Genomic DNA, 23262 nt, shown 5'->3' with positions numbered 1-23262 from the left:
CATCTCTTAAATCCAGGAGAGCCTGGTATGACAATTCAACTAATTGGGGAAGAATAGGAGAAAAAGGTGGGCACAGATTGGCCAGCCCTGGACTAGACAGTGCTTGGTCCTGCTGTGAGGGCAGGGGACTGGATTCGATGACCAGGTCCCTTCCAGTTCTATTGTTCTATGATTCTATGTTGATGTTTGTTCCTTGTCAAGTTCTCTGAAGATCTATGGACTGGCCGTGAATTTTTTAAGTGACTAGAGACTTTTTTATGGGTTTTTGTCCAAAATGTCCTGTAATGTTATTATTATCACTACATTTTGTGTACTATATCTATCTATATTTTATAAATATATAATACATGGCTTTTTGCACTCTATCCAATGCTATTTTGGCTCTTTGTCTCTAATTGGTTGAAGCCTTTTTTTTTAATGAGAAAAAGGGAAGAAAAAGGCACCCAAAGAAACTAGGGGGAAAACAGTAACAACTCCTTTAATAACTAGCTTATCTGAGAGGAAAAACGGAGATCTGCTGGGTTCTGACCAAGCCTGGAGTGGTTGAGAAGGAACTGGGGGACAGTTGACGGTGCGCTCACATTGGTACACTCGCTATGCGTGAGTGGCACTGTGCATGCGTGCTGGCACCCAGGAGTACTACTGCTAAAAAGTTCCAATTATAAGCGCAGGGATGCCGAGCCCGCACAAGAACACTCCGAAAAGAAAAACTATTTCCTCATAGCACTGGAATGGGTTACCTAGGGAGGTGGTGGAATCTCCATCCCTAGAGGTTTTTAAGTCTCGACTTGACAAAGCACTGACTTGGCTGATTTAGTTGGGTTGGTCCTGCTTTGGGTAGGGAGCTGTACTCGATGACCTCCTGAGGTCTCTGCCCACCCCGGGATTCTACGAGGTACTGCATTATATATAAGGAACACAATAATGTAGCTAGACTTCAATTATGGATAAAACATAACCTCAAAAGCCCTGCTCCTCACCCAAGGTAAAATATCCTCCCTCCTTGCATACCAAAGCCTGCATTGGTCTATACCTGCATGTGCCTGAAGTGGGGAAGGTTGCCATGGGACACAATGGCAACTGTATGTGTCTGTGGGGCAGGTGCAGAGTTGAACTAACCCATTGGCTTGGTCTCCTGCTAGGAACCCTTGAAAGTATTTTTAAAGGTGGAAGTGAAGCTATGCTTCATGAGACTTATGCAGGACATGTCCTTTTTCCAGACTGATTACTAGCAAATAATAATATATTAATATATTATCAGGCAGCAGCAAATATTATCAACTTCTTGATTATTACAGATGTTTCAGTGAAGTTGGAAAAGTTCAGTGACACACGTGTAATATTACAAATATAAATATATTTTAATTTTAAAATATATTTAATATATAATTATATCTTAGATATACACAATTAAAATAATGAGAACCAAAGCGGGGAAGGTAGCTACTGTTGCCTACATGGGAAATATCTGTATGTACAAAGAATCAGTCAAATACAGGTAGGGAATGTCTTCCCTCGCCGTGCCAGAAATCGACGTCTTGGCATTCAATTTAGCAGGTCTAGTATAGCCCTGTAAATTGAATACTAAGGGCAGTTCCGACCGGTATCGGTACTCTTTGCAACCGTAAGGAATAAGGGAACCGGATGGGAGCAAACCTTCCACAGTGTGGAGGCGCCAAACTCGGCTTAAGATAAGCCAACTCTAGCTATATATTCTCTGTAGCTCGAGTTGCGTTCCTTAAGCCAATCTTCCAGGTGTAGTGTAGACCTGGTCTTAGCATTTAGCAACAAAACAGACTAACACTAACATAAGATAAATTTGGTTTTAAATTCAGAAGCCATGTAAGTATAAGATTTATAATTTCCCTAATCAGTTGTAGCTACCCAAATTAAAACAATCCTCTCCTTTTCTCTGTTAAGTAATTTTAGCCCTGCTTTTAGGGTCACAAGAACAATAACAAAATGCAAGCTTTAACTTTACTGTGGAATCATGTACACTTTTAATTAGCCACACTAACACAGGTCCTACAATCAACACATATTTGTGCTGGTATATAGATACATATCTTGTGTTTTATTATTTCTATTCCAATTCATCTAATGAAGTAACTTTTACCCATAAAAGCCCATGATTCTGTTAGTTTCTAAGGTGCCACAGGACTACTTGTTGTTTCAGAACATGAAGTAAATCAGCCTTCCCGTTGAAAAACTATATATAAAACACATTGTGAATATCAAAATAAGGACTTCAAAAGATTTGGCAACTGGTTCACATAAGTCCAGAAGTATGAATTCTTATTCAAACTATCCAAACATGAATGCTTCTGGCAGGTCATTTGGCCTTCCATTCTATGCAATTCATTCACCTGCAACAGGCTATGTACAAGATCCTTTGACCTACCACCAATAATCTCCATTTCCCTCATCCCTGGCATTATCTTTTAGCGAAGAAGGAAGGGGAAGACTGGAAGACTGACACACATATCTATTTTCTCTAGAGGATGGGAATCTCAGTATCATCTCTGATATCTCTCAGAGGCATACCTCCAGTTCCCTGCTAAGGGCTGGCCTACACAACTGTGATAAGTTGACCTAAGTTATGCTACTTCAATTACACAAATAATATGACTGAAGTCAATGTAGCTTACGTTGACTTACCTTGGTGTCTGCAGAATGCTGTGCCAACAGGAGATGCTCTCCTGCCCACTTACCCCACTCTTCTCAGAGAGCTGGAGTATAAGAGCCATTGACTTAGTGGATCTTCACCAGACCCAGTAACTCAACACTGCTGCATTGATCACAGCAATGCCGATCTACCAATAAGTGTAGACTGGTTTTAGAAAATAATTCAAAATTACTTCTGATGAGTACCAGATTTATGATCATATAGGGCTTGATCCACTCACTTCCATAAGCTTTGAATCAGACCCTTAATCAGAATTTCAGCCACGTGACCAAGCCCATGTCATCTTAGAGCTCAAAACTTTAGCAAAATAAAGCTTTTGTTGACATCCAAAGGGCATGGAGGGAGGGGAAGGAACTCAAGCTCAGCACAATTTTCACTGACACAAAAATGTTGCAAAATACATATCATTGTTGCAGGATCTCCAAGAACAAGAAAAAAATCACTCTAGTACTAAGCACTTCAATAGTATGAAAGTTCACTTTAAGGCATATGATCAGAATTTGTCCCCGGAAAGCACTACCCAGGATTCCCTTGTATTTCTTAGAGAATCATAAAAAATAGGAGATGATAAAGTCCTTTTATATCACCTGTTTCATCCCCAGGACTTCATATTACACTTTTAGCTGATCTTAGTTTCAAATCCCAACAGATTATTGTCCTATATAGCTTAACATGACTAAAAACCAGTTTAACAACACTTTATTTTGTTTGTCCTCTGAAGTAATTAAAATAAGGGCTTCAGCACCTTCAGGTTCCCTATTGTTCCTGGGAAAGCAAAGCATGGATATTCTATCACAAACTGGACGGAAGACAAAAATCACCGACTAATAGAGATTTTTAAAAATGAAAGCACAATGGTTAACAGTTTGATAAACTGAAGCTGTAAAACTAATCTCAAATTAATATAATATTTTTAACTCCTTCCTACAATTATAATATTTGTATAGTGGAAATACCAAAGCAATCAAAATGAAAAAGTATAGGCAGCTTTCACACATGATTAATAAATTGACCTAGCAGTAGCTAATTGGATCTTTGAGCTGTAATGACCTTCCTTCCCCAGACAATTATTTTGCATAAAGTGCGCATGACAATGGAGATGGGAAGAGTCAGTGGAATGTTGTCTCTATAAATACATAAACTATTCCTAATAATCAGGACAATTTATATAATCACATACTCATTCTGCTTTGTGCAATACTCACAGAAAAACTGTAAGAAGGCTCCATTATCACTGGTACTGACATCTTCCCTTGAAGATTCAATTTGGTTAAGTAAAAAATCTTTTCCCCAACAATCCTCTCTTTTTTCATGCGTCGTACACTGTACAGTCTAAAGCGAACAGCATAATTCCCAATCATCTCAGACTCAACATGATTAAATTTGAATGTCTCTGTGAAGACAGGGCATGGTCCCCGTTGGATGCTGGTTTTTGCTCTCTGTTTCTTTATAGGTAGAAGAACTAGATGTACTTGCCATGAATTTCCACCTGTCCTGTTATATGTTGGGATATCTGTGACAGCTGTCACTGTTACTAGAAGTTTCTGTTCTTGTGAGTCATAGTCAAAAGTCACATCCAGCGTGCCATATTTAGCTACGGGCTCAGGATCAAAAGTTTTAGGAAGCTGTGAAGATGATCCTCGAGCTGACATATCCTAAGAAAAGAAATATAAATGCATTTATTTATTTTTGGTGTTCTATTATTAACTCTAACATGGAAATCCATGGTTTTCTCTAATCAGCATGTTGTGATTATGATCTTTTTGTTCACATCATAAACAAGATAATTAAACACTGCAGAATAAAGAGGTGGCTGACTGGCAACCAAGGAAAATCCAAAGCTATCTCCAGCTGGTCAAAACAGACAAACCCAGGTGCCAATTGGAAAAGAAAAAGCTAAAACTAATGAAGTTACACTAATCACAATTTTTTCAGCTCCACATATGCTTAGATAAATAAAATGCCATTCAAGAAAGGGATTCTGCAGATTTTTAAAAAAATACTCAACTTAATATATTTAACACATTAATACCTGATTGATGGTAACAGAACATTGTGAAATATACACAAGTAAGGCAAGTAATGGGCCAAATGCTGCAGTTGGTTGCCCATACAATATCCGCTGCACTCAGGGAAAACTGTGCCCAAGCAGCAGATGGCTATTATAGCCCATTAAATATATCTTCCTTAGAAGTATACAAGAAACATACCTTTGTTTCTGTATCTTCTGTTCTTGCCATATACAGTGTATCAGTCCATAAAGCAAATATTACTAATGCTTAATTTTTAAAATCTTCAATGTTCTTTTTAGATGTGCAATTACATTTTTAATAGCTAATAAAGGCGTAAGGACATCCTGTTGCTTTATGTTTCAAATATAATTGCTTTGGTTTGCCCAATGAATCCTTCTTTAACATGGGTTGATTTTTCTCCCTTACATTAGAAATAGTTTACTATGAATATACTGCATTTGCATGACATTGGTAGTGTATTAAAAATTACCTAGCTGTAACTACAAATATATTCTAATCATGAGGCATGATTAAGGCTGTATTTTTTTATTAAAATAAATACTATTTTGTGTGGAGCAACTTGTCAGATTTCACAGAACAACTTTCTATGTCATAAATACAGCGAATGCTTCACACAGTGCTAGAAATATTTCAACATATCTCAACAAACAATTTCTATTCACTATTTGTCAAAATAATTTTGTTTTTAAAATGTCAGTGATAAGGAAATAATTTGTGTACCTCACATTCGAAAACACAATAATATTTCAATAAAACCAACAATCTGAAACCCCTCCGATCAAATTTTTTTCTGTGGTGTTCATTCAGACATAGGATGTCTACATAAAAATTCTCTGGCATTTATAATGCAGCAGAACATGAAAAGAATCTTTTAACGCATCCACTGTGGACTGGCCCAAAAGATGGCTGACCACTATGGTGACCAGATGCCTTGATTTTATAGGGACACTTTCAAGCTTTTCCTTATATAGGCAGTTATTACTCTCTACCCCGTTCTGTTTTTTCACATTTGTTATCTGGTCCTCCTACTGACTACAGTATTTGTCAAACCTATACTTTTTTCTATTTGGGAAAGCCTATTTGTGCATCTGTGTTTTCATTCCCCATGTGATTGTTGGGCTCTGTCAGGACGCTCAACCCAAGTAAGCCCGAAGACCAACCCAAGTAAGCCCGAAGACCAGACAAGCTATTTCCAACCAAGCCCTCCACAGTACCTCTTGTATTCTCTTCCCTTGGTCAGCAATACTCTTTGTTCAGTAATACCTCACATCTTTGGGGCTTTTTGTCTCTAAAAGGGCAGCATAAAGTTTCAATGCACGTTTTACATTGCAAATTGTCAACTCCACACTTTCCATTAGATCTGTGATTATATGGAAAATGATACAACCTGTCATGAGGACAAGGATCAGAGTGAGCAACATCAGGAGTGAGAAACAGGTCTTTAAACCTACTGGGTGTTCATGAAGTTACAAAAGCAACAAGGAGTCCTGTGGCACCTTACAGACTAACAGATGTATTGGAGCACGATCTGCTTTTGCAGATCCAGACTAACACGACTACCCCTCTGATACATGAAGTTACATTGATTCCCATTTAATGTATTTATTAATTAATGAATGGGACAATTCTAGATCACCTAAGGAACATTTAACCAAATGTTGGGCCTGAATTGACTTTAAAACACAAAATAGTTTTGATCACAATAAATGGTTCTGTATGGTTGCACACTGTACCTCACTAACTTCACTCCAAGGACTGATACAATCAGCAGTGAAAGAAATCCAATGGCTAGTGTGACAAAAGGTAATGTATGAATAAGATATTTTGAAATTATTTTGTATTATTAATATAACATTCAAAACCTCAATATAAATCTTGAGGTCCTTTCAGGACTTGTTCATCTCAATGAATAGCATATGTTAAAATATAGTTTTTTAATCTAAAAATAGTTTTCTTATGGTTTAAAAATTGTTTTGATTGGTTGTCTTTACCCATGCTAGACATCTAAAGAAGTTGTAGTAAAGTTTCAATTTAGGAAGAATAATCATTGCAAATTATAAGGAAAAAATAAGCAAGTAAGTATACCATAAATATACTACATTATCCATAATACAAATATTTCTTTAATCTCAAAACCATAAGGATTGTTAATCAAGGATATTGTCCAATTGTTTGGGGAGTTTAATATGAAAGGCACTAAGAGAAATATAATTTTGATTGATTTATTGCTAAATTTTTAATTGAAAACTTTTGTGAGAAGCAAATTGTTAACACATAGTTCCCCATGATTATAATATCTATCAGAGCTTTTTACTGGTTTAGAAAATAAGCCATTCTTGGTGGGGGATTGCTTTAAAATGAAGTGTCATTATACATAGCAAGTTAAAAATCTTATTGCTATACTATTTGGCAATATACATTTTTCTTTTTTATAATGGAGCTTTACATTTAACATAGACTCTGCAAGATGTAAATTAGAAGCAAGACATTTATAAATTTATAATATCTACCAGAGAAGTTAAAATACTATTATGTTACATCCAAGATGCCTACAAATGTAGTGCTAGACTGTATTTTATTTACCTCTGGGCTAAGGATAGCTGTGCTATCACTGGGTACATCCTCTTCATATCCTTTGTTATGGAAGCTTTCTATTTCATGACCAGTGCTTCCTTCACTTGGGCACTTGTATGAACATCTTGGACTGTTGCTACAGTGGGAAAATTCACATTTATTGTCACCAACTTCAGAGGGGGTACAAGAGAGGTGAGGAGAACCACTATCATCCTGATACGGGGGAGGCTGCAGTTCATCCAGCAGAGGTGTTCTTCTCATTCGCTGAATGCAGTTTGCTGTGAATAATGATAGTTCTTTACTTATACACTTTTTGAATTGAAAATAGATGTAGCATTTGGTTATTAACTGCTGAAATATTTATTTGCAAAATACTGAATTCAAACATCTGAACACAACATTTAAAAATTACTATTAACTTTAATTTCTTGATGATTCAATTTAAATAGGATATACTTGAAAACATACTATGTTACTAAACTAACTCATCTGTCTCTTTTAAATACAAATCACGGGGATACATGAACTGGATATGCATGCATGACACAAAGATGTTATAAAATATGAATACTTGGGCCCTGATGGTGAGATGTACCAAGCCCCTGCAACTCCATTGGGTGCAATGTCAGAGTTCCGGGTGTGAAGCAGCTGGGGAAATGAAATCCATTCCGAGCCCACAGTAGATTGATGAGCGGCTGCGATGTGGCTGCTGTTCCAACAGGCTGAAAGAGTGACTAGCACCCCTCCATGTCAGATGCATGAAGTGTCAGGGACAATGGACCTATGTAAATGAATATCTGGCACCCCAGTATGTATCAGTAACGTGATGTAGTACACCGTCTTAGGGAAGGCTGGCACCAAGGCTTTTTCCCCATGACTTTTAGAAATTGCATTGGCACCACTGTGGGAAATGCCCAGCCTTTACACAGAGAGACTACCAACGCGCTCCTTCACACAGATCAGTTTCACTCACTGAATTTAACACGCTTACAGGCTTCTCAGGATCATCTCCTGTGTTAATTATAAAAACCAAAGGGCTCAACGTTTGGTATCTGGGAATCAGACATTGGTGCCTAGCTACTGGAGCCAGAGGAAAGACTAGAGTGAGCTTTAGATTGATCCTCAAAGTGGCATGATTTTTCAAGGGCAAAACTTTTTCAGCTTCCACTCACAAATGGATCTTTGTCTACTCAGAATCATGGAAAATCGAGGTGCCTGAATATAAATGTAGAAGCCTGATTTTATGCACTCATTTCAAATTTTGGTTTATTGCTTTACCACTTGGTACTACCAAGTAAACTGCAGTTGGAAAAATAAAATATTGTCTGTGCTAGAGGAAGAAATAGAAAATTCAATGACATAGGTAAAATATGTATAACATATTAGGGCCTGAGGGTAGGGGAGCATCCGAAGCCTTCTCCGCTTTGCCACCATCCTGAAAGCAGCGTGTGGTGCTTCAAAGTGGGGGGGAGAGTGGAGGAGGCTTCGCATGCTCCCCTGCCTCCAGGCCAATCAGCCCCTGGGGGTAGGGGAGCTGTGTGACGCTTCCTTCACCCTGCCCCGGCCTTGTGAGGAGCCCGCAGCACTTCAAAGTGCCACGTGCTCCTCGCAGGGCAGAAGGAGGCTTCCCACGTTCCCCCACTCCCAGGCCCTGATTGGCCTGGGGGTAGGGGAGCATGCCAAGACTCTTCCAGGACATGGGTGTTATCAAGGCTGATTCCCCACTCTGGCATGATGAATGCAGAAGTGGGGGCTCGCAAAAGTATCCCAAAATCTTATCTTTCCAGGCTTTGGTATAAAGTTTCCCCCCAAAATCTTAAAAACCTATATTTTGGGGGTAAAAATCTGCTGCCACCACCCAAGTAATGGTAAGAACAACCAGGGAAGAGATCACTTGGGAAATCTCAGCCCTAAAGTAAAACCAGGACACAAAAATTAACCAATACCAGGTTAATAAAAAAGAAAGAACTTTTATTATCACCACAATACTCCTATTACAAGCATACTGACAAGATGGAAAAGTCACCAATTAATATACTCCTGGGGGGACTCCCCTGAGCCAAAAACTTAGTTACAAAAGAGAGGAAAACCCATTTTTAAATGCACAGACATCAGGTTCCCATTCCCAAACAATAAAACAATGAAACCTAACAGATTTATCTAAACTTTACCCTACTTACAGATAGTGAAGAGCCTTTTCTTGGAGAGAGACATGTTGTCTGTCCCCCTCAGTATCTGCAGTCAACTGCCCAGGGACAAAGGAGGGAAAAACCAAAAATTCCTTTATCTCAGTTTGAAATCCCTATCTGCATTTCCATTGGCTGACAGCTACCTGGCGAGGTACAGTTAACCCCTTAGTCCCCAAGCTGCTGCCCATCCCTCATGGTCATGACAGGTGCCTAGTGGGAAAGGGGGGCCAAGGCGCTCCCCACTCCCAGACCAATCATGGTCTGGGGGTGCGGTAGCTCCACCTCTTCTTGTTTAGGCCCTGCCCTTCCCATTTAGGTCCTGCCCCTTCCGGGGTGGCCGGGAGCTACTTCAAAAATTTTTGAAGTGGCCCCTGGGGAAAATTATTATCCATCCCGGCTCAGATGATGGTAGGGGCAAAATTATGAGCTGTTGATGGTAAGATCTTGTTTGATAAAGCAAAAGACATGGCAACACAAACATTTCTGACAATGAAGAGAGACCACAATCATATTCATACAAGCATTTGTGAAACCAAAAAATTAGTGAAAGTACAGCCATTAAACAATATAAGATTTTATTTCAGTCTGTTTTTGAAGTTTTTTTTGTTGCAGGATGGCTACTTTTAAATCTGCTACTGTGTGTCCAGGGAGACTGAAGTGTTCTATTGGACACATAGTAGAAGATTTAAAAGTAGCCATCCTGCAACAAAAAAAAAAAACGTCAAAAAAGACTTCAAAGAGAAACTGCAGAGCTGCAATTCATTTGCAAATTTGACACTATCAGTTTAGGATTAAACAAAGACTGTGAATGGCTAGCCAACTACAAAAGCAGTTTCTTCTCCCTTGGTGTTCACACCTCCAATCAGCTGCTAGAAGTGGGCCTCATCCTCCCTGACTGAATTGACCTCGTTATCTCTAGCCTTACTCTTGATTGGTACTCTTTTCATATGCCTGTATATTTATACCTGCCTCTGGATTTTCCACTATATGCATCTGATGAAGTTAGTCTTTGCCCATGAAAACTTATGCTCCAATAAATGTTAGTCTATAAGTGCCACAGGACTTCTCATTGTTTATGCAGATTCAGACTAACACGGCTACCCCTCTGATAATTGTTTCTGTATTAATTGTATGTGCCCAGAGAACTGGATCGATACATTATTTAAAATCTAATTAATACTTTTATAGTATCACTCCAATCTATTATGTAATTAAGGCTTCCGTTTTGCAAGTAATGTTGCTAATGTTATTTCAAATCTAATGCAATAGTTTCTGCTCAAAGTGGCAACATGCCCACAAACACTAAATGAGACAATAACTATCATACATCTATGCCTCGATTTTTTATATTTTTTTAAGGTTGCAATCTACACTGACAATTTTTTCCAGCAATTTATGCGCAATTTAGAGAAACCAAAGTGTGTCCGGATAGCTATAAGCACCATTATTGTCTTAAATGAGTAAATAAAATGACTGTGTGATTCTTTTTTCACTTTGATGAACACTATTATACATCCCTATGGGGAAACTACATAAGGCTGTATGACAGAAAAGGTGCTCTTAACGTAGGTGGAGTAAAAATGAAGAGAAGAAAATTCCTTTTAAGCAGCTAGAGTGATTCATAAATGTCAGAAAAAGTGAAACATAAATGCAAGTTTTTAAACTATTTATTTTTGAAAGCTTACTTAGTAAAGAGAACTACAATGTAAACTATTAAAAACAGGTTTTGAATGCTGATATTAAGGATCTAAGTACATGTTTCTATAATCAGTCTAAACAGGCACAAACCATTTCAGAATCAAAAAAGCCTTTTAAAAGGTAATAAAGCTTTTAAAGGAATTAGACTGAATTTTTTGGGGGTAAAGTACTTTAAAAAATACTAACCCTGGACTTTTTGGTATTAAGATTCATCTAATATTAGATAGTATCAGAGGGGTAGCCGTGTTAGTCTGAATCTGCAAAAGCGACGAGGAGTCCTGTGGCACCTTATAGACTAACTGAAGTGTAGGAGCATAAGCTTTCGTGGGCAAAGACCCACTTCGTCAGATGCATGTGACATGCATCTGACGAAGTGGGTCTTTGCCCACGAAAGCTTATGCTCCTACACTTCAGTTAGTCTATAAGGTGCCACAGGACTCCTCGTCGCTAATATTAGATAGACTTTTCTTCAGGTGAAATTTTATTTCCCCTATGTGAGCACACACAGATGTTACTTGCCATGACTTGAATCGGAACAGCAAGTAATCCAGCACTTCTGAAAATCAGGCCCATTAGCTCACAGCTGCTTACATTCTTGCTGATACATTAGGACAGTGGTTCTCAAACTTTTTTGGCTCATGGCCCACATGGCTCAAGGTAAACCTTTCTGCAGACCTCCAGCAGCTAATGGAAACTAGCTGCTAATTATATAATCATGCCCGAGCCATCTTGCTAGTGCTGTGGCTAGGAAGAATGGTTTAATTCAACCAGTAAGAAAGGAAGTATTAATTGAAATTATTAAACAGATTAAGTGCTTTAACTTTCTCATGTTAGTTTATCAAACTTCATTTTAAATAAAGTAAAATATTAATTTATGTCCAACACAAAACATTGTCTTTATTTATGGCAGGGGTAGGGAACTTTTTTGGGTTGGGGGCCACTGACCCACAGTAAAATCAGTCAGGGACCACACAAGTGAGAAGCAAAAACAAACAAATGAAAACCTTTCCAAACCCCCCCAACCCTCACTGATGTGGCCCCCAACTGAAACACCTCATTCCCCTGGCACTCCAGCCCCATATGGGGGGAGAAGTAGGACAGGGAGGACTGAGATTCAGGGATTCCCAGAGGCCAGATTAATTCCCTTCTGGGGTTCTGGAGTTAGTGAATTTGGTGGACCAACTCAGGCTCTGGGGTGGGGCCAAAATGAAGGATTCAGTGTGCGGGACAGGCTGTCAGTGAGTGGGATAAGGGTGCAGGATCTGGGCAGGAGGTGGGGGGGCAGGAGGGAGTGTGGGTACAAGGTCTAGGCGGGAGGTAGGAGGCAAGAGTGGACTGGGAGGAGAGTGCAGGAGATGCGGGGTCTCGGTGTGTATGTGTGAAGGGGGTGAGGTGCAGGACCTGGGCATGAGATGAAGGGAGTACTAACCTACCTTCACAGTCCGCACCTCTCCCAGGCACCATGTAACATGACTTCCTGGTGCTCCCATTGGCCGGAATCCAGCCAAGGAGAGCAGTGAGGAAAGCCTCTAGGCAGCACATCCATGTGCTGCTGTTCCCTCCACCAGGGAAGGAGGAAGGGAGCAGCAGCGCCTGGAGCCATTTCTTCCCTCAGAGCCAGATCACACAGCAAGGTTTGGAGCTTTCTCCCCACTTCCCAGAAAGAAGCCTCTGCTGGTGCTCCAAGCTCATGATATGGGGGGGGGGGGGGGGGGGGGAGGGGAAGGAGACGGAGGAACAAGGCTGGAACACCAGCATGGGTTACCCACTGCAGGGGCACTAATAGGTTTTGAACTTGAGCTGCAAAGCACCTGCAAGGCATCCATGACCCACCAGAGATCTGCGGATCCCACTTTGCGAATCACTGCATTAGGATACAATTGTTCCTGTTTTCAATGTGTTTAAACCCTTGCCCCAAAATTCAGAGTCAAGCAAACAGAAGTATGGATTAGTAATTGCCCAGAATTGTAGACCTAATTCATTCTGGATAGAATTCCACTAAATCCAATGGAGTTGTACTGAGATTAATTCGCTCTTGCATTTTTCTACTGCCACAAGCCCATCCTTTATAAACCAGAAGTATAGAAGTACTGCCAATTAGGGATGTGATAGTGTAAACCTTCCCTCCACCCCATGTAAACATGTACCCACTGAAAATTTCAGCATGTACGCATTTACCAAATAACACTTCAGCAGTCACTGAAATGGGATTATATGGATATTTTCCTCAGACAACGCAGGTCACATGGAAGACCATCAAGGAAAGAGTTGAAATATAGCAGAAGCAATTAACACTTGCTAACTGCTACCACACAGTTACCCTGGATATCTCGCACCCTAATTGTGCTAATTTTATAAATGCTAATTTATAAAAGTCTATCACTGTGTATGTATCATTGCATGCACTAAAGTACTATCAGAAGGAGCCCTGTGAAGATAATTTAATTGTTGGCAGACACCAGTGAAATCACAGAATTCAACAAAGCTTATAATAAGAAGTTGGGCATTGTCCCTAAGAATGTAACTACTAAAAGAGGTAGAAGAGGAAGTTACTCACTATGGGCAGTTACGCATGTTCTTTGAGATAAGTGTCCACATGGTGCTCTACAGCAGGATTTGGGGTGCTCCTGTGCCATCGACGAGAGTCTCTAGAAGTGTGTCCTGGGGTCCACACATATGCGGTGCCGGGAACACCTGTATTCAGTGTCCTGACACTGTGCATGTGTGGCCCCCTCCTTCAGTTCTTTCTCTACCTGGAGAACTGGCTCAGAGACTCTGAAATAGAGGGGAGAAAGGGAGGATAGGGATGCTCAGGTTGAAGAACATCAGTTACTGCACACAGTGAGTAACCTCCTCCTTTTCTTCTTCGAGACCCATCCCTGTGGGTGCTTCAGACCAGGTGACTACAAAGCAATATGCATCATGGAGGTAGAGGCCTTGGATCAGGCAGGTATGCTGTGGACAATACAGCCTTGGCTACATTAGTGGTAGGAAGTGTTCTGTGAGACATTGCATAATGCTTGGGGAAAGTCTGGTCAGAAACCCATATGGCAGCTCTGCACATGTCTGTTATAGGAACCTTGCATAGACAGGCTATGGATGCAGCCACTGCCCTGGTGGAATGCGCTTGCACTGAGATAGGTGGGTTAATCAGATGGACTCGTAGCAGGGACAGATACAATATGAGATCTCGAGGAAAGCCTCTGGAATGAGATGTCCTTGCCCTTGTTGCAGTCTGCTATAGATTCGAACAATTTAGGTGAGGATCTAATAGTTTTTGCCTTGTGTATATAAAAGGAAAGTGCTCTGCGGACATCCAGTGTAAGCACTGATTATTCAAATTGGTTAACATGAGGCTTGGGGAATACATGGGAAGGTGAATCATCTGATTTATGTGAAAAGATTATCAAATTTTGGGTAAAATTTTGGGAGGGTATGGAGGTCACTTTATCTTTAAAAAAGACAGTATATGGGGGTTAGCAATAAGGACTGTGATCTCTCCAATGTGCCGGGCTGAAGTGATGGCCACCAAAAAGGCAGTTTTAATTTACAGGTGGAGTAGAGTAGGTGGCCATGGGTTCAAAGGGCTGTTGGGTAAGAGCATTAAGTACTAATGCTCCCAAGGCTCAGTTGTTGGTCTGATATCTGGTTAAAGGGCCTGGAGGCCTTTGAGAAATCTTTTTGTCATTGGGTGCACAAATATCGTTTTGTGGCCGATGTTCATATGGAAGGTCATTATTGCAGCTAAATGAACTCTGATGGAGCTCATCAAGTTGCAAAAGGTATTTACTTGCAGAAAGTATTCAAGAATGGAAGGCAGAGGCCCTACATCTGGTATAATCTGTCTCTCTGAGCACTCTAGCTCTAGAGCAGAGAATCATCTAGGCACCATGTCTTGAGGTAGAGCATAGATAGGATGGGGTGCAGCGCTGGTGTCCCTGATTGGTTTAGTGGATTAGAAATTGGAGGGAGGATGGCTGGAGGGAAGAGTGCCATCTTAGTGAGGAATGGATACCAGGTTGTCTGGGACATGAAGGGGCTATGAGTCTGACTTTGGCTTTGACACATCGTATCTTGTGTACAGTTTTGTTGAGAAGTGGGATGAGAGAGAAGCCTAAAGCAGGTGGTGGTTCCATGTGATTAGGGGAGCATTCCTTAGGGATCTCTTGCCTATGCCAGCGCTGGCGCAAAAGAGATTGCACTTTTTGTCATTGCTTGTGGCAAACAGGTTTATCATGGGGCAGCCCCAGTGGTGATAGATGGTTCTGAGGATGTCATTTACTTGCCAATTGTGCTCAGAGGTAGAGCCCTGCTGAGAGCGTTGGCAGCGGTATTGAGAACCCTCAGGAGATAAAAGATGCTTATGGTGATCTTGTGCTTGAGGAACCCATTATGGTGGTTTGGCCTCCATACAGAGAGGGCTGGGAATGGTTTATGTAGAACATACAGGCTACATTGTGTGTGTAGACTCTGGTGTATCTGTTGACAATGATTTGTAAGAAATGGGAACGAACATACCTGATCACCATTAGTTCTAGCACATTTATGTGTAGTGATCTGTCGGTGTTGGACCATAAGCTTTGAGTCGTGTGTTATGCTAGATGGGCTCCTCGTGTAAGAGAAGCATCTGTGATGATCATTACTGAGGGACTTGAATTATTGAATGGGACTCCTGTGCAGAGATATGCTGTTTGTCAACTATTGTAGTAAATTTTTTACTCATGTGGGAATGAAGAGAGACTTGGACAGGGGGTGTACATTTGGCTTGTAAACAGTTCGGAGCCAACTCTGGAGGCATCACATGAAGAAGCATGCATTTGGCACCACATGGTTGCAAGAAGCCATGTGACCTAGTAGTTGGAGATAGTCATGGACCATGATCTGAGGACTGATCTGTAGGGATAGGGAGTTGGTTAGAGGGAATGGAGATAAATGGAATAGTGTATCCTGATCGAACTGCTTGCAGAACCCATCTATCTGATGTTATGTGCTGCCAATTGAAATAGAAGGGTAGGAGCCAGTGCTTGAATAGTTTTTGTAGAGATGGTGACACTGAAGAGAATGAGTGGCTTTCTGAACCCTGGACAAAAGCCTCAAATTTGTTTATTTGATTGGGGAGGCTGGTTTGTTGAATTTGATGGTGTGAGATGAGGCTGAGGCCTGTTATGGCTACGTTGATATCGCAGGGCCCTCAGCAATAACTGCTTTATACTGTTGCTTTTTTGCTTCTGGGATGTAATTAATAAAGTTAATAAATTTTGAGTAATTTTTGTAATCATATTTACTCAATAGAGCAACATAGTTTGCTACTCTACATTGTAGTGTAGTGGAAATATAAACTTTCCTCCTAAACAGGTGAGTGCTAACAGGGAGTTTAGAGAGGGAGTTTGGAAGGGGAGAAGGAAGGGCGGGAGGTTCTCTTGCCTTTCTTTTAAATCCCTTCTCCAGGACAGCAGTGATGGATGGTGATGGGTCTGCTGCTGTTACCTGCACAGCGTAGCCATGTTTGTCTTCCTCCCGGAAGACAGAACAGATTTCATCTGCATGAAGTGCAAGCTGGTCGACATTTTGGAAGAAAAAATTAGAGGACTGGAGGCCCAAGTGTCGACCCTACTCTCGATCAGAGAGGATGAAGACTTCCTCGATAGAAGGCAGCGTTTAATCCTTCAAGCACGGAAGGCAGAGGAACCAGAGAGGGCAGTACGTGACCAAGAAGAGAACTGGCAGCATGTAACTTCTAGAAGGGGAAAAAGGCCAGCATAGGAATCCTCTGATGCTACAGAGGTAAGTAATCACTTTCGAGCTCTCTCCACAGGCTCTGCAGAGGTGAATTCTTTGGAAGGGACCTCACAAGGAAGAAACCAGAAGCGAACACCATCTACTGGAAGGCATGGGATGCGTAGTCCTAGGGATGGGGGTTCCACGGCCACCAACCCCAAAAGAAAAACGACGGGTGGTGGTGGTCGGGGACTCCCTCCTAAGAGGGACTGAACCATCCCTCTGCCGTCTGGACCTGGAATCTCAAGAGGTGTGCTGCTTACCGGGAGCTCACATTCAGGATGGGACTGAGAGGCTTACCAAGCTGATCAAACCTTCCGATCGCTACCCCTTCCTGCTTCTCCATGTAGGAATTAATGATACAGCCAAGAATGACCTTGAGCGGGTTACTGTGGATTATGTAGTGCTGGGAAGAAGGATCCAAGAATTCGGAGCGCAAGTGATGTTCTCGTACATCCTCCCTTTTGAAGGGAAAGGACTGGGCAGGGATCGTCGAATTGAGGACGTAAATGCATGGTTGCGCAGGTGGTGTCGCAGAGAGAGCTTTGGTTTCCTTGACCATGGGACTCTGTTCCGGGCACAATGATTGTTAGGAAGAGATGGGATCCACCTAACGAAGAGAAGAAGGAGCATATTCGCGGGAAGGCTTGCAAACCTAGTGAGGAGGGCTTTAAACTAGGTTCGTCGGGGGATGGTGACCAAAACCCTGAGGGGAGAGGGAAAGTCGGATACCAGGAAGAAATGCAGAGAGGAAGGAGCAAGAAAGGAGGACCCCTGTCTCGAATGGAGAAGATAGGGCAATCAACTGGTTACCTGAAGTGTTTGTACACTAATGCGAGAAGCCTGGGCAACAAACAGGAAGAACTGGAGGCCCTGGCCCAGTCCAATAAATATGACTTAATTGGGATAACAGAGACTTGGTGGGATGACTCGCATGACTGGAGCACTGTCATTGAAGGGTATAGACTGTTCAGGAAGAACAGGCAGGAGAGAAAAGGAGGAGGAGTTGCGCTATATGTAAGAGAGCACTATGATTGCTCTGAACTCCAGTATAAAGAGGGAGAAAAACCTGTTGAGAGTCTATGGGTTAAGTTTAAAGGAGAAAACAACAGCAATGATGTTGTAGTTGGTGTCTGCTATAGGCCACCAAATCAGGTGGATGAGGTAGATGAGGTTTTCTTTGGACAACTGAGCGAAGCTGCCAGATTGCAGGCCCTGGTTCTCGTGGGGGACTTTAATCACCCTGACATCTGTTGTGAAACCAATACGGCAGTACACAGGCAATCCAGGAAGCTTTTGGAGAATGTTGGGGATAACTTCTTTACACAAGTGCTGAAGGATCCGACCAGGGGCCGTGCGCAGCTTGACCTTCTGCTCACAAACAGGGAGGAACTAATAGGGGAAGTAGAGGTGGGTGACAACCTGGGAAGCAGTGATCATGACATGGTAGATTTCAGGATCCTGACCAAAGGAAGAAAAGAGAGTAGTAAAATACACACCTTAGACTTCAGAAAAGCAGATTTTGACTCCCTCAGAGATCTGATGGGAAGAATCCCATGGGATGCTAACATGAAGGGGAAAGGAGTCCACGATAGCTGGCAGTATTTTAAAGAAGCCTTATTGAAGGCACAGAAAGAAACCATCCCGATGCGTAGCAAGAGAGGCAAACATGGTAGGAGACCGGACTAGGTTACAGGGGAAACCCTTTGTGAACTTAAGCACAAAAAGGAAGCTTACAAAAAGTTGAAACTTGGACAAATGACCAGGGAAGAGTTTAAAGGTATAGCTCGAGAATGCTGGGGGGTTATCAGGAAGACGAAAGCGCAAAAGGAATTGCAACTGGCAAAGGATGTGAAGGATAACAAGAAAGGTTTCTACAGGCATATTAACAAGAAGAAGGTGATCAGAGAGGGTGTGCAGCCCCTAATGGATGAAGAAGGTAACCTAGTGACAGATGATGTGGGGAAAGCTGAAGTACTCAATGCTTTCTTTGCCTCTGTATTCACGGACAAGGTCGGCTCCTGGACTTCTGCGCTAAGTGACACAAGATGGGATGAAGATGGACAGCCCCTGGTGGGTAAAGAACAGTTTAGGAACTATTTAGAAAAGCTAAACGTACACAAATCCATGGGCCCAGATTTAATGTATCTGAAGGTACTGAGGGATTTGGCAAATGTCATTGCGGAGCCTTTGGCTATTATCTTTGAAGAGTCGTGATGATCGGGAGAAATCCCGAATGATTGGAAAAAGGCAAATGTAGTGCCCATCTTCCAAAAAGGGAAGAAGGACAATCCAGGGAACTATAGGCCGGTCAGTCTTACCTCAGTTCCTGGAAAAATCATGGAAGGGATCCTTAAGGAATCCATATTGAGGCACTTGGATGAGATGAAAGTGATTAGGAATAGTCAGCATGGATTCACAAAGGGCAAGTTGTGCCTGACCAATCTGATTAGCTTCTATGATGAGGTAACTGGGTCGGTGGACATGGGGAAGTCAGTGGATGTGATATACCTTGACTTTAGCAAGGCTTTTGATACGGTCTCCCACAATATTCTTGCCAGCAAGTTAAGGAAGTATGGATTGGATAAATGGACGGTAAGATGGATAGAAAGATGGCTAGAAGGCCGGGCCCAGCGGGTAGTGATCAATGGCTCAATGTCAGGATGGCGGTCGGTTTCTAGCGGAGTGCCCCAAGGTTCGGTTCTAGGACCGGTTTTGTTGAATATCAAAGCTTGCGGATGACACTAAGCTGGGGGGAGAGGTAGATACGCTTAAGGGCAGTGATAGGGTCCAGAGTGACTTAGACAAATTGGAGGATTGGGCCACAAGAAATCTGATGAGGTTCAACAAGGACAAGTGTAGAGTTCTGCACTTGGGATGGAAGAATCCCAAGCATAGTTACAAGCTGGGGACCAACCAGCTAAGAAGTAGTTCTGCAGAAAAGGACCTGGGAGTTACAGTGGATGAGAAGCTGGATATGAGTCAACAGTGTGCCCTTGTAGCTAAGAAGGCTAATGGCATATTAGGTTGCATTAAGAGGAGCATTGCCAGCAGATCCAGAGATGTCATTATTCTCCTTTATTCGGCATTGGTGAGGCCGCATCTGGAGTATTGTGTCCAGTTCTGGGCCCCCCACTAGAAAGAGGATGTGGACGCATTGGAGAGGGTCCAGCGGAGGGCAACCAAAATGATTAGGGGGCTGGAGCGCATGACTTATGAGGAGAGGCTGAGGGAGTTGGGTCTGTTTAGTCTGGAGAAGCAAAGAGTGACGGGGGATATGATAGCAGCCTTCAACTTCCTGAAGGGAGGTTCCAAAGAGGATGGAGAGAGGCTGTTCTCAGTAGTGACAGATGGCAGAACAAGGAGCAATGGTCTCAAGTTATGGTGGGAGAGGTCCAGATTGGATATTAGGAAAAACTATTTCACTAGGAGGGTGGTGAAACACTGGAATGGGTTACCTAGGGAAGTAGTGGAGTCTCCATCTCTAGAGGTGTTTAAGTCCCGGCTTAACAAAGCCCTGGCCGGGTTGATTTAGATGGGATTGGTCCTGCCTAGAGCAGGGGGCTGGACTTGATGACCTTATGATGTCTCTTCCAGTTCTATGATAAGGGGATGGCTTGAGAACATGATCTTGGTAACTAATTGACCATTCATTATCAGTGGGAAATAGGTCAATGGAGTTACTATAGAGAACTTTCTGGGTGTCTGGCTGGTAAGTCTTGCCCACATGCTCAGGGTTTAGCTGATCGCCATCTTTGGGGTCGGGAAGGAATTTTTCTCCAGGGTAGATTGGCAGAGACCCTGGAGGTTTTTTGCCTTCCTCTGTAGCATGGGGCACAGATCACAACTGGAGGATTCTCTGCATCTTGGGGCCTTCAAAGTATTTGAAGGCTTCAATATCTGAGACTTAGGTGAGAGGATTATTCTAAGAAGGGTGGGTGAGATTCTGTGGCCTGCACTGTGCAGGGGGTCAGACTAGATGATCATAATGGTCCCTTCTGACCTTAAAGTCTATGAGTCTATGAGATCCAACCTCTTACTGTCGCAGTCAGAGAGTGTAGACCGAAAATGTTGCTGTTTGTTCCTCTAGTGTGCCAACTCCACAACCAGGGAATTTGGAGAGAGGTGAGCAAAAAGAAACTCAGAACCCTTGCGGGGGGGGGGGGGGGAGACAGTATTTCCTGTGCACTCTTTTACAGGTAGGTGGAATGGGGGTGGGTGTTTGCCTGATGGTCTTGGCAGGGTCTATTATTTCAGGGTTGATGGGCAATGCAATCTTTGATGATGGTGCTGATTGTAAGATGCTGGTGAGTTTGTGCTGGTTCTCTGCAACTTCTTCCAACGTGATGTTAAGATCTGCTGCTACTCTTTTAAAGAGATGCTGGAAGTCAGTGAAATTCTCTGCAGCCGCTGCTGGTGGTGGCATAATTGCCTTATTTGGGGAAGATGAGGAGTTAGTGTCTGGGAATGTATCTGGACCAGTCTGTTGGGGTTGTGGTTCTTGGGTTTCTTCCCCTTGGTGTTGCTATGATGGGTATTGTGGAGGTGGAGATGAGGCATGTTGTGTTTTGTATTCCTTTGTAATCCTTGGCCTATAATTGGGTCCCTGTGGGTTCCAATATGGCCAATGTCAATGTCTCCAATACTGCATAGGTGGCGGCATCCAGCCCAGGAAGAAAAGTCTCTAGTTGCAGCATAGCTCAGCTGAGTATGGGCTGACAGTATATTTGTGGTGAAAAAGTTATGTTCACATCATTTTCATCACTAGAAAACTCTGTAGGCAACAACTGTCACTTAGGTGCCGGGGTGCCTGGTGAGTTATTGGCACTGAGAAATGGAGAGTTAAATGTGGAAGAGACTAGCAGGTCTCATATATCTCAGGTTTGGCATATATCTCAGTGCCAGAGTAGACAGTGTCATGATGGTCTGCATCATGGTAGAATTTGGTATGGATGGTTGTGTCGGTGCTAAATTAAGTGCTAAATTGTGGCGGCTCCGCGGTGCTGGCAGTTGGTGCGGAGAGAGACTGAAGGATGGTAGACAGGTCTTACTGCTCCGATGAGGCAGCGTCAGTTGTACTCGGTGCCACAGTTGATGGTGCTGCAGTACGTGAGACAAGCAGCTTTAAGCCTTTAAGCATGGTGTCTGTGAATGCCATGCATATTTGCAGTGCGGACGGTGTCAGAGATGCCTGGAGCGTTGTACATACTGAGTTGCGGTACCCTAGGGTACGTTTAGACTACAGGCTTTTGTCGACAGAAGTTTTGTCGACAGATACTGTCAACAAAGCTTCTGTCGACAAAGAGCATCCAGACTACATCCAGTTCTGTCGACAAAGCAAGCTGTTTTGTCAAGACAGTGTAGATGCAATAACGCCTTCTGTCGACAAAAGGCGTTATTCCTCGTAGAATGAAGTTTACAGCCATCGACAAAACTGCTGAGTTCTGTCGATGTTATGTCTATAGAACTCAGTGGCAGTGTAGACGCAGGTATACTTTTGTCGATAAAAGTTCACTTTTGTCGACAAAACCCTGTAGTCTAGACACACCCATAGATGTAGTTGGTACCATTTTGGCTGAAGAGTGCCATTTGGGAGATGCAGCACTGAGGAGGCACGCTTTTTTGAAGGTTTCTTTCCTTTGTTAGGCTGAGGGACTTCTGATATCTCAGTGCCCGGGTTGGAGGCTGGGTAGATGGATTTTTCAAGCAAGATACACTTGTTGCGCAGGCCCCCATCTATGTAGAGTCATGCCTTCAAATGTGAGCAATGGTGGCAGTCATGGGGAAGGAGATTCCCCCACAATGCATGCACTTGGAGAGCCCAATGGACAAAGGCATAGAGTTGTTACAAGTACTACAATGTTTAAAACTTGGAGAGCCAGGCATAATTATCTATAGAATCTTAACTGGAACAAGAATATGGAAAGAATTTTTTTATATATATAGGGAGAAGAACTTGGAGAACTAGTCTTCATTTTTTCCCTTATATAGTTACAAACTACTTATCTAACAGGAAAAAAGTCTAGTGAAGATAAGTTGCTGAGGAACACTGCTGAGCTCCGTCTCTGGCTGGGGATGGTAAGAAGGAACTGAAGTGGAGGGGCCACATATGGATAGTGCCAGGACACTGAATATACGTCACCCAGGCACTGTACACGTGGCTCCCAGGACACTGTTCTAAAGACTCTGGTTGATGGTGCAGGGGTGCATCAACACCTGCTCTGGAGCACCCACAGGGATGTCTCTTGAAGAAGCAGCACAATTATATACCTAACAACAAATATTGTATTTCATCCATTTGTGT

General features: G+C 42.4%; 1 protein-coding gene across 14 annotated transcripts in view; it reads right to left on the bottom strand.

Moving 5' to 3' along the window:
• SYT14 (synaptotagmin 14) overlaps positions 1-23262 on the bottom strand; it is a 261174-nt gene that overhangs the window by 39446 nt on the left and 198466 nt on the right. For all 14 annotated transcript variants that reach the window (XM_075925111.1, XM_075925106.1, XM_025178349.2 and 11 more), the window contains 2 exons: positions 7303-7571; positions 3892-4341 (listed from right to left, as the gene is read on the bottom strand). In XM_075925111.1, the coding sequence (XP_075781226.1) occupies positions 3892-4341; positions 7303-7571 (719 nt within the window). The remainder of the gene's footprint in view (positions 1-3891; positions 4342-7302; positions 7572-23262) is intronic.

The sequence above is a fragment of the Pelodiscus sinensis genome, chromosome 3, assembly GCF_049634645.1.
Source record: "Pelodiscus sinensis isolate JC-2024 chromosome 3, ASM4963464v1, whole genome shotgun sequence".
Lineage (NCBI taxonomy): Eukaryota > Metazoa > Chordata > Testudines > Trionychidae > Pelodiscus > Pelodiscus sinensis.
Note: the sequence above shows the minus strand (reverse complement) of the source record. Positions and strands in the feature narration are given on the sequence as shown.